Consider the following 12,242-nt stretch of genomic DNA (forward strand, 5'->3'; position numbering starts at 1 on the left):
ATGAACTGGGTTACCACATTCTTGAAGAAAAGTCTTATCTTGATTGACTTTTTGACCTGAGCTATCACAAAAAGAGTTCAAACATGTCTTAATGACATCTGCTTGATCAAGACGAGCTTTGGAGAAAAGAATGAGATTGTCAGTAAAGTAAAGACGGAATATTTTAAAATCGTCTTTCTTGAGGCGAAAAGGCTTTCAGAATCCATGATGAACCACCGTATTGATTATAAAAAAATTTAAAATACACGTTTGGTAAATTTATTAAACTAAAATACCCCATTCAAAATTAATTTAAGAGACTTAAATGCCCTTTTAAAATTAATATTCTTTAATTAATTTCATTTTAGAAAGACTAAAACACCCCATTTAGGACTAATTTTAATGATGAACCACAAAAATCGTATACAAAAGTTTATATTGCTCAACAAAAAAACTTAAAAAAATTTAAATGACAAATATATGATCAAACATTTCCATTATTAAAATTTAGTGATTTTATTCCAAATAAACTTTTTCTTTTTTTTTTGTGAAAAACTGAAAAAGAAGTCTTGTGATCAAAGCTTGCTAGGCTCATCCTTAAACGCTCCTTGCTAAGTATGGAGTGTTACACACTTTATTAATTTGTTAAATCTGAACTCTTTATTTATTATATTTTATGTGAATGGTCTAAATTTAAAAAAGGTAACTTGTTAATCAGGTTCATCATTTTTCTTATAAATTTTAGAGTTTTTTATAAATTTCAGATATTGGGCTGAAGTCCAAAACAAAAAAAAATAAGTATATAATATTAAAAATAATATGTCTGTACAACAAAAAAATTATCGGACTTTAGAATTAAAATAAATAATACATAAAAAATAAGTTGAAAATCTATGTACTAAATTCAGAAAAAAAGATATATTAGAATCTTAAAAAAATAATATTATATAAATTATGTATATAATATTAAATTTAAATAATTTTTTTTGTGTGAAATAAAACTATAATATTAAATATAAACACAATGATAAAAAATTTTGTGTTATATATATATAATATTAAAATTTAAATAAATTTTTTGTATTAAAAATATATTATTAGTTTTTCTTAAAATAACATTTTCTTTTTTTTTTTGGTTCAAATACTATGACAAAAAAAATTTACGTAACTGCGACTATTCAATAAATATTATATAAGTTAATAAAAGAAAGAAGTACTCATTTTTTTTACCAAAAATAGGAAGACTCAAATCCACAACCTTTTATGTGAGTATAAGAAGACTATGCCATTTGAATTATAACTTGTTAGCAAAAAAAGAAATACTCTTAATTATATATTAAATAGAATAATTATTCATTAGGCTCATTCTTATACAAATAAAAATTTTTCTTAGTTTTATATCTATAATATTTTATACTAATTAGCTTTAAAGCTTAATTATTTTTTTAATAAATTAATAAAAATTAATACAAATAATATAATACATTATATAAGTTAATAAAAGAAAGAGGTACTCATTTTTTTTTACCAAAAATAGGAAAACTCAAATCCACAACCTTTTAGGTGAGTATAAGAAGACTATGCCATTTGAATTATAATTCGTTGGCAAAGAAAGAAATACTCTTAATTATATATTAAATAGAATAATTATTTATTAGGCTCGTTCTTATACAAATAAATTTTTTTTTTAGTTTTATATCTATAATATTTTATACTAATTAGCTTTAAAGTTTAATTATTTTTTGAATAAATTAATAAAAATTAATACAAATAATTGTTTAAATATAATTGTATTTTAATTTTTCATTCTATTACGTCGAAGATAATTTGAAATAAAAGATAATGGACTTGTTTTAATTGCTATCTATTTTGTGTTTTGACTGCGTCGACATCTGAGAATTATGACACCTTCATGGAGACCGGAGTTCTTCTACAGAATCAATTTTGTGTTTGGAATTAGCCAACCAACAGCGAGGAGGACAAACAGGCTTCTTCTTCTATGGCAGCGATTTTTCGGATTTTGAAGGTCATCTATGACAGAGGTGGAAGGGAGTGGGTTCTGTTGCTAGGCAGAACGATAATAAAAGCATTGCGAGCAAACAAAATAGTGAAGATATTTGAAGACATCGCATCGACAATGACAGAGTAATAGAAGAATTTGATCAAGTTTTTCTGTGTACTTTTGTGGTGTAAAGGTGGCCTTGTGTTAAACGAGGGAATTAGTTTTTTTGTCGGTCAATTTGTTTATTCATTCAAACCATAACAAAAAAAATAATACCAATAATAAATAAATTTAATGATAATCTTTGATAGTAGGTTAACTTTTAAAAGTGCACTAGCTTTCGGCAGATTGCTATGATATTTGCATGCAATTCTAAATAGGGATTTTTACCGATTTACATCATTTCTAACGTTTTTACCAAAATGTATTGCATATCATATTTCGTTTACAATGTAAACGAAATAATTTTGAACGTATTTTGTTTACGCTGTAAATGAAATATAAAAAAATTTTTGAACACGTATTACGGGGTGCACGTAATAGGTGGAAGTTGATGTACTCCACGTATTTTGTCTACAGTGTAAATGAAATATATTCAAAATTATTTCGTTTATACGGTAAATGAAATACGAATACTTGTAATTATAAAAAATTTAATTTTTATAGGTATAAAAATATCATTTTTAAGCCAATGAGTAATAGCTCCAAATGACATAGTCTCCCCATACTCAATTAAGATATTGCGGGTTCGAGTCTCCTATGTTTGGTAAATAAATATATATATCACGTTGTTACTTGACTTGAGTTAAGAGTGTTCGTTAAAACCGTCTATCTCCATGTTAATTGAAACGTTTCGATTTGTAGATTAACAACGTGAGAAAATTATATTTTTAATATTATTTTATTATTTTAAAATTATATTTTTATACCTATAAAAAATAAATTTTTTAAGGTACTCGTATTTCATTTACAGAAATAAGTTTTATATATGTTCAAAAATTTTCCCATATTTCGTTTAAGTGTAAACTAAATATGTTTAAAATTATTTCATTTACATTATAAATAAAATATGATATGCAATGCATTTGGGTAAAAACGCTAAAAATGATGTAAATCGGTAATTAATAGAGTTATTTAATTTATATAAATAAAAAATTCTTCTAAATACTTGTCTAAATATTTAGACAAAAATTTAGATATAAGTATTTTATTTGCTAAATACAAAATCGGTTTTTGTTGCTTGTTAAAAAAGATATTTTTGTTCGTTGGTTTTCGTCACATATACTTTGTTGTCACGTTTTTTATTTTTTCGAAGTTAATTTGTTTTGCGTTATTTTTGTCAATAAAATTAAGATTTAAATACGATTTTGTTAATTTATCCCAATATAAAGACTAAAAATTGTACTTTTTTTAGAATTAAAGTTGTTTAATTGAATTAAAAAATAAAAATTTGAATTTCATTACAAAAGTAGTAGATACCGGCGGTTTCAAGAAATGTTGCTTTTTTTTAAATTAAAAATATTATTTGTACACTAAAATCAATCACTAAAATTAATTATTAATGTATTTGTGTATAAATGTATATATAATTTAATTTATTTTTAATATGTATTTATATTCTAATATGTATATTTTATTGATGATTGATTTTAAAAGTTAATTTTAGTGTACATATAACATAATCGTTCCAAACTTATTCTTCTTGTAGAGATATATAACCAAAGAATATATTTGAACTACTATATATGCTACTTTAATGTGTAACATAAGTTATTAGTAGAACAACACACAATATTATATATGAAATTGAATTTTATTCCGTATTTGCTACAACTCAAGTTGACATGTTTTTTCTATAAGGTTAATTTTATTATTCCGTATTTCAGTTATTTTAACCGTTGATTTTAATTAATATATATTATATATATTTTTTATAATTTAGAACAATAGTTAAAATAATTGAAACATCGGTATTTCCAGTATACCTAAAACTCTTCCTTTGTTATATTCAAGATTGTACGTATAATAACATATTAAAAATTATACAAAAAAATAACATTAATTATTATATCATTACATGAGACACTTCAAACACACGACAACATATATAAAAAACTAGAAACATAATACTCCCAAGCCTTGTACTATTATACCTAATATATACTTTTTGACTCTTTCTTAAATGCAACCTCGTGAAGGTGCTTATAGGTGTATTTAGATTAAAATGCAACTCAAATATTGGTATGTGTCATGTTCCTCAATTGAAAAGAATATGATATATTTTTTACCAACAATTACAAATTTTGAAATTGAATCTTCACATCAACAATTAATTTTAGACATCTTTGTCTAAGTTTTTACTCATCTAATATTCTATATGGGACAATCAAAACCATATTTTGGAGTAAAAGAAAATGATTAAAAATAACATAGTTGTATATATGCAAAAACAGATAACTATGCGCATCATATGGCCACGCTGCGGAGAACAACAGTTTCAATAGTAAGACCAGGACCAAATCCAAAAAGCACACCCCAATCAAGTCCTTCTCCAGTGGTTTTAAGTCCATTTTCAAGAGACTTCTTCCTCATCAAATCCATAATAAAGAACACACATGCACTTGACATGTTACCGTAATTACTAAGCACATCTCTAGTAGCTTTCATCTTCTCTGGCTTCAAATTCACCTTCTGTTCAACCTGGTCCAGAATTGCACGTCCACCAGGGTGTGCAATCCAAAATATTGAGTTATAATCAGATATATCCAATGGATCAAAAGCTTTACTGAGTGCTTCGTTGATGTTCTGCGAAATAATATCAGGAACACTCTTGTTAAGATAGAATGTAAGCCCAACTTCACGAAGGAGACCACCGATGGCTCCATGGCTGCCAGGGACAAGTTTTTGATCAGTCGAAACAAGTTCAAAGATAGGCTTCTCAACCTCTGGCACAGGATCAGAACCAATGATAATCGCAGCAGCTCCATCTGCAAACAATGCTTGCCCTACAAGACTATCCATGTCTGTCTCACTAGGACCACGGAAAGTGACTGCAGTATTCTCGGAACAAACGATAAGAACACGAGCATCCTTGTTATTTTCAGCCAAGTCCTTAGCCAAGCGAAGGACAGTGCCGCCAGCGAAGCAACCTTGGTGGTACATCATGTACCTCTTGACGCATGGGTCGAGTCCTAAGAGTACGATGAGTTCGTAATCAACGCCAGGTAATGCAACGCCGCTGGTGGTACAGAAGATCAAATGCGTGATCTTAGACATTGGTTGGCCCCATTCTTTGATGGCCTTGGTTGCAGCCTCTTTTCCAACCCTTGGTACCTCCCTGATCATCATATCTTCTCTTGCATCCAACGATGGTGCCTTGTATGCGCACATGTTGGGGTTCTCTTTTAATATCTCTTCTGTTAAGTACATATGTCTGTTCTTGATCATTGTCCTCTCACCTATAATGATATGTAATTCACATCCATCAATACTCTTTTTCAAGTTTAAAACATCATCCACTTATGTATAAAAAAATTGGGTTTTGACATTTTAAATTCTGATCAGTTCGCGTATCAAACCTTTCAAGTTATTCATGTAGTGATTTAATTTAAACTTTCAGGTTTGATTTTAATAGTTTATCCAATGCAAATTTAATTATAGATATAATGTATTAAATCTAATTATACATGAGTAAATAAATGAGTATGTGAAAGATCAAGAAAGTATATATGACCAAAATAAATTTGTGTATGTTTAGGAACATAGGGAAATAGTAACTTGTTAAGTAGTTATTGTTATTACTATGAGTTGGATATATATCATATTATGTTACACGGTATAATATGTTAATTGTTGTGTATCAATAATTAATATCAAAGTAAAATAATGAATTTTAGGTTGATAAATATTAAATTAAACAACATTAAAATATTTGATAACAATACTTACAAATACGTTGGAATTTTTTCTTTAAATCAGTCATGTGTTCGCTATTGGTTACTCTGAAATAATAATCTGCATATGTATTTTGATCAACACAATTTGGTGGATTTGCTGTACCAATCGCCAATACGGTTGCTGGGCCTTCTGCCCTTTGTTGAACCTTGCGGATGTCATTCACAGCCACCATGTTTTCTTAGCTAAGATCTTTGGGATAGCAAAGCTCAGATATGTTCTTTAGAATAACAAATGTATTTTGATTTGATGAAGACTTGGGCAGGGGGTGGGGGGATATTTATATGCTTGAGAGTAGGGGCATATGTGGAATTAAATAGAAAGCGTGCTCAAACGGTCAGCACTCAGCAGTGCTCGAAAACGATGTTCTCTTACTTCTTAGTCGTTCTAATTTGACTTTGATTTATTTTTATTTTGTGTTTGGTAGAATATAGTAGTATTTTTATTTCTCTTCTTTGTTTTTTTATGGCAATCAACTTTGATTCCGTTTGTTAGGAATATCGTAGTTTTGGCCATATGCTAGGTGCATGCAGTAGGTAGCTGGGCACACGTGCTTATTATTACCATTATATCCATGTCATGTTGAAATTAAATCTCTCGAATTAAAAATGTTTGTGTGTTACTTATTAACTAGTGGTACTTAATTAATTATTGTATATTTATAGTTAAGTGATCTTATTATTTCAGAAATATTACTTTTTCTTTAAATTTTAGTCTTTAGTCCATCTTCGAATTTAATAATATATTATTTTAATTTTTTATATCTACTTGACGGTATCAATTATTCAAAAAATTAAAGAAATTATTTATTTTTATTTTTTTTTTCTCTTCTAAAAACTGAAAAAGACACCTAATTGTATTGTTATTATTTTTATAAAAATTTCAACATTCAAAACGATGTATACTACTTTGACTGGGTGTGTGAGGAGTATGGTGGATGACACTGGAGTTTACCACCATATATATGTCTGGTCTTAATTAATTAGTCTTGCTTGAACAAGTTAAACAATAATATAATTAATTATATTATTTTATATACTACTACGTACTATATATAATTTTTATTACTGGTCACTCTCTCATCATTTTATCAATCGAAATTTTCATTAAAAAACTATTGCAAGATAACATACATCACTTACGAATATACAATAAGTACTAGTTAGTTAATTAATAAATAAACACAAACATTTTTGCTTCGAAGAGATTTCAGCATGACATGGATAAATGGTACTAACGAAGCACGTGATGCCCAACTGCTTATTGCATCTGTTCAAATAGCCGTCACATATATAAAACAATTAATCAGAGTCAAAGTAAAACAATAAAACAACGAAGAAGTCAGAATACATCTGCTGACGGTTTGAATCCATGAACATTATTACGAGTTTACTATACTTTGAGTTGTTGAGCACTTTTTATATATATGTTCCAATAATTCCTCCATTTAATTTCACATATGCCCCTAATCTGATGTATATAAATATCCCCCCACTCCGTGCCTAAATCTTCACCAAAATAACAAACAACATAGCTAATAAGCTTTGCTCTCCCAAAGAACATAGCGAAGCTTTACTCTCAAAAAAACACAGCTAAGAAAAGATGGTGTCTGTGAGTGAGATCCGCAACGTTCAAAGGGCAGAAGGCCCTGCAACTGTATTGGCAATTGGCACGGCAAATCCATTAAATTGTGTTGATCAAAGTACATATGCTGATTACTATTTTAGAGTAACCAATAGCGAGCACATGACTGATCTCAAGAAGAAATTTCAGCGCATTTGTATGTATTTTTATTAAGTGTTTTAGCTTTATTTTATTTAATATTTATTAAAAAAACTATCATTTTACTTTTATATTAATTAAAATACAAAATTAACATATTATACACCATATCATATTCACCGTTTGATATTAATAGTAATAACTACTTAATAATAACATTACTTTTATAATTACAAATTTAGATAAACTATATATTCAAATGGTACTTAAAGATTTAAGTCACTGCGAAAATAACTCAAGAATAACATTATTGCTATATATTTCATTTTCTAGACTTTATCAAAGGTAATAATGGATGCGAATTACACATTATTATTTCAGGTGAAAGAACACAAATCAAGAATAGACATATGTACTTAACGGAAGAGATACTGAAAGAGAATCCTAACATGTGTGCATACAAGGCACCATCATTGGATGCAAGGGAAGATATGATGATTAGGGAGGTACCAAGGGTTGGAAAAGAGGCTGCAACCAAAGCCATCAAAGAATGGGGACAGCCAATGTCTAAAATCACACATTTGATCTTCTGCACCACTAGCGGTGTTGCGTTGCCTGGCGTTGATTATGAACTCATCGTACTCTTAGGACTCGACCCATGCGTCAAGAGGTACATGATGTACCACCAAGGCTGCTTCGCTGGCGGCACTGTTCTTCGTTTAGCTAAGGACTTGGCTGAAAACAACAAGGATGCTCGTGTTCTTATTGTTTGTTCTGAGAATACCGCAGTCACTTTTCGTGGTCCTAGTGAGACAGACATGGATAGTCTTGTAGGACAAGCATTGTTTGCAGATGGAGCTGCTGCGATTATCATTGGTTCTGATCCTGTGCCAGAGGTTGAGAAGCCTCTCTTTGAGATTGTTTCAACCAATCAAAAACTTGTCCCTGGCAGCCATGGAGCTATCGGTGGTCTCCTTCGTGAAGTTGGACTTACATTCTATCTTAACAAGAGTGTTCCTGATATTATTTCGCAAAATATCAACGACGCGCTCAGTAAAGCTTTTGATCCATTGGGTATATCTGATTATAACTCAATATTTTGGATTGCACACCCTGGTGGACGTGCAATTTTAGACCAAGTTGAACATAAGGTGAACTTGAAACCAGAAAAAATGAAAGCTACTAGAGATGTGCTTAGCAACTATGGTAATATGTCAAGTGCATGTGTGTTCTTCATCATGGATTTGATGAGGAAGAAGTCTCTTGAAGAAGGACTTAAAACCACCGGTGAAGGACTTGATTGGGGTGTGCTTTTTGGCTTTGGTCCTGGTCTCACCATTGAAACCGTTGTTCTTCGTAGTGTGACCATCTGATACACTTAATTATATATCTATCTCTACAAATATATGATTCTGTTATTTTTTAATAGTTTTTTTTCTCCAAAATAAGGTCTTGATGATTGGCCCATATATTAATTGAGAGAAAACTTAGACAAAGTTGTCTATAGTTATTTGTTTATGAGAAGATTCAACATCAAAATTTGTAACTGTTAGTAAAGTATAAATCAAATTCTTTTCTTTTGAGCAACATGATGTCACATACCAATATACATTTGGCTTGCATTTTCATCTAAAAACAATTATAAGTACCTTCGTATGAGGTTCCATTTATAATAAAGTAAAAAAATATTAGCTATGATAGTATATATAAGGCTTGATAGTATTATGTTTGCAACTTTTATATTATTGTGTGCCGTAATATCCCATATAGTTACCCTCCAACCCCCTGCCTCTACTCCATCTTCTCTTACCCTTACATACACCGAACTCATTTTGCATTTTGTCATCCTAGTTATTGCAAAGCCGCAGATTCGCAGATGGGACGATGTTGTCTTCAATTTGGAAGACATTATTGTTATTGATTGTTGTTGTTGCTGCTAGTGGCTATGGTGGGCACTACAAGATAGACGCGTCTTTGCGGCAATTTTTTTCATAATTAGCGGCGGTTGATGGCAGCAACACTACTAATGATATAGAGGCAAAGATGGTAATGAGACTGCTAACTAGTGTATGAAAAGAAATAAAAAAACAAAAATGGTTTACTTTTTTTAATTTTATGAAATATGAATTGGTATATATATATATATATATCGTAATCAAATTTAGAGAGACTAACGATATCATGATCCGATTTGGATCGTAATTGGTACTTAATAGAAAGTATCTCTTAATAAGGCTATTATAATTAATTTACTCTTCTTTTTATAAAATAACGAGAGAAAATAAAGCTATTTATATTTAATTTATTGTCACTAAAAACAAATAAATGACCAATAAAAATAATATTTTTTTAGTAGTGATATGAAGCCACACATTTCATAAACGACCTCCAATTTCTTCCATTATTTTTCCAGGTACGTATTGCAAACAAACTGCAGGCGAAAATTGGTGTTGAAATTAATGTAGTTCACATTAGCAAATTTGATGTACTTGTTTGATTCAATAAAATTTTGAGAAATCAATTTGATTTACAAGGTGAATTTTTTTCCCTCATAATATTCTCTAATTCGACAGACTCAACGACAAATAAAATTCTTAATTCAGTCAAAAACAAAAGCAAATAAGTTCTAAAAGGAGCTTACAGATTCAATTCTCATTCTTTGCACCATTAACAAACTTTCATCATTATCATCATTTTCATCATTATTATTATTATCATTATTATTGTTATTATTATTATTTAGACTCTACATTAATATTATTTTATTTTTCTTTCTTCGACCAACGACCCCCATTTTCTTCCATTTTTCAATGTATTGCAAACAAAATGCAAGTGAAAACTCGGGTTAGACACTATAAAAACATTGTTAAAATTGACGGTCAAATCAACAGTTAAACTATCAATAATATTAAAAGTTGACAACAAAAGTGATCGCTATTAAATTTATCGTTTTTTTAAAATTCTAATAAAATCGATAACTTGCCAAAAAATTCTTTTCTTTTGAGCAACATGTCACATACCAATATATATTTGGTGTGCGTTTTCATCTAAAAACAACGATAAGCACCTTCGTATGAGGTTCCAATTATATAATAAAGTAAAAAAGTATTAGCTATGATAGTATAAAGCTTGATAGTATTATGTTTGTAGTTTTTATATTATTGCGTGTCATAGTATCCCATAAAATTATATAATAATGTTACTTTGTTGTCTAACTTTTATTACGTTATTAATTATTATACAAGCTAAGCTTGAATATAATAAAATTAATTTTACAGAAAGAATAATATTCATGTCATCTTCATTCGCAATGTCGCGACCACTTCTCCCACTTTCTCAAGATCCAGCCACCTTTCATCTTTCACCCCCTAACCCCCTGCCTCTACTCTATCTTCTCTTCCCCTTGCATACACCGAACTCATCTCGCATTGTATTCACTGTGTCAAGTTATTAGAAGAATAACTATACTTATTTTGTGATCTTTATTTAAATCTTAAATACATCTCTTGTTATCCTCTTTTTTACTATGTGTAATTTTTAGTTTGAATTCAAATTCAGTAGGATTTTCTGACCAAACAAACTATTTTTTTATTTTTTTATTTTTTACTGTGATTAAGATAATCTTGACAATCCTGTTTTATTTTTTTTGTATTTTTAAATTTTTATTTTTTTTCTCGAAGACAAATTTTTTAAATATACTTTGATTAAACATCTTTTTCTTTTTCCAAATCTCTATCCTTATCATTATATATTTTATAAAATATCATCCACAAAGACTTATAAAAAGAAACTAGTGAGGGTACTTATGAAAATGAAGCATATATATTAAAATATTTGACAAAGAGAATTCAAACTATATTATTAGAGATATAGGATTTGATGTTCGTCTCAGGTGATTGGATCTTCATCCGAGAGTCTATGCAATCTATTACAACTAGTGAACCATCAAGAACTGAATATCAAAACTTGAAGTTATAAGTACAATTGCTACAGGAACAAGTAATTTTTTTGTGAATCGTCAAGGAAGTCAATTGATACCTAATTTTTCTACTGAGATAAAGATAAGGATACATATTATAATTAATTTTATGGACTTGCATACTTAATTTTCATCATCAACAATATCTTCTAAAATGATTGTAGTTTGTAATTAGAGCCTCTTGACACTCGTTGGTTTGTTAAGTATCCTTCTATTCTCTAAAATATTTTTTATTTTCAATTATAGAATACAGATTTTGAATCACCGGCACAGATAAGATCATCTTCTGTGAGTCATAAAACTCAACAACATAGACCATCGAACATTTAAAGGAGTTTTATGGTTGAATTGTTAGTTTTACATGTTTGGATTAAGTTAGAATTTTTTGAATTTACATCTTATGGATTATGACTATGTAAAACTTGTAGAATTTAACTTTTGAAATACATTATTGCTATTTTTGTAAAACTTGTGGAATTGAGTTTGCTTTTATTGAAATACAATGCCATTTTGGAGAATTCAACTTTTGATAATAGAAATAAATTATTATTTTGTTGGTAGATGCATATAAATTATTATTTATAATAAAAGAAAATTTTGATGTTG

General features: G+C 28.9%; 2 protein-coding genes across 2 annotated transcripts in view; one reads left to right on the plus strand and one right to left on the minus strand.

The window, feature by feature from the left end:
• The window catches only part of LOC107483339 (stilbene synthase 3), a 46,430-nt gene extending 40,253 nt beyond the window's left edge, over positions 1-6,177 (minus strand). The window contains exons 1-2 of the mRNA XM_052259885.1: positions 5,930-6,177; positions 4,925-5,439 (exon numbers count right to left, since the gene is read on the minus strand). Coding sequence (XP_052115845.1) covers positions 4,925-5,439; positions 5,930-6,110 — 696 coding nt within the window. The 5' untranslated portion in view covers positions 6,111-6,177. The remainder of the gene's footprint in view (positions 1-4,924; positions 5,440-5,929) is intronic.
• Positions 6,178-7,412: 1,235 nt separating this feature from the next.
• On the plus strand, positions 7,413-9,175 carry LOC107483344 (stilbene synthase 3). Its single transcript, XM_016103967.3, has 2 exons — positions 7,413-7,715; positions 8,039-9,175. The coding sequence occupies exons 1-2, from the start codon at positions 7,538-7,540 to the stop codon at positions 9,028-9,030; spliced, it is 1,170 nt and encodes a 389-aa protein (XP_015959453.1). The 5' UTR covers positions 7,413-7,537; the 3' UTR covers positions 9,031-9,175.
• Positions 9,176-12,242: the final 3,067 nt, after the last annotated feature.

The sequence above is a fragment of the Arachis duranensis genome, chromosome 4 (genome assembly GCF_000817695.3).
Source record: "Arachis duranensis cultivar V14167 chromosome 4, aradu.V14167.gnm2.J7QH, whole genome shotgun sequence".
Classification (NCBI taxonomy): domain Eukaryota; kingdom Viridiplantae; phylum Streptophyta; class Magnoliopsida; order Fabales; family Fabaceae; genus Arachis; species Arachis duranensis.

What these genes read in the sequence shown, in the direction of transcription:
- LOC107483344 (XM_016103967.3), top strand. Translation starts at nt 7,538, where the DNA reads ATGGTGTCTGTGAGTGAGATCCGCAACGTTCAAAGGGCAGAAGGCCCT. An exon ending in GAAGAAATTTCAGCGCATTT is followed by an intron (nt 7,716 to 8,038) that starts GTATGTATTTTT and finishes TTATTATTTCAG; the next exon opens with GTGAAAGAACACAAATCAAG.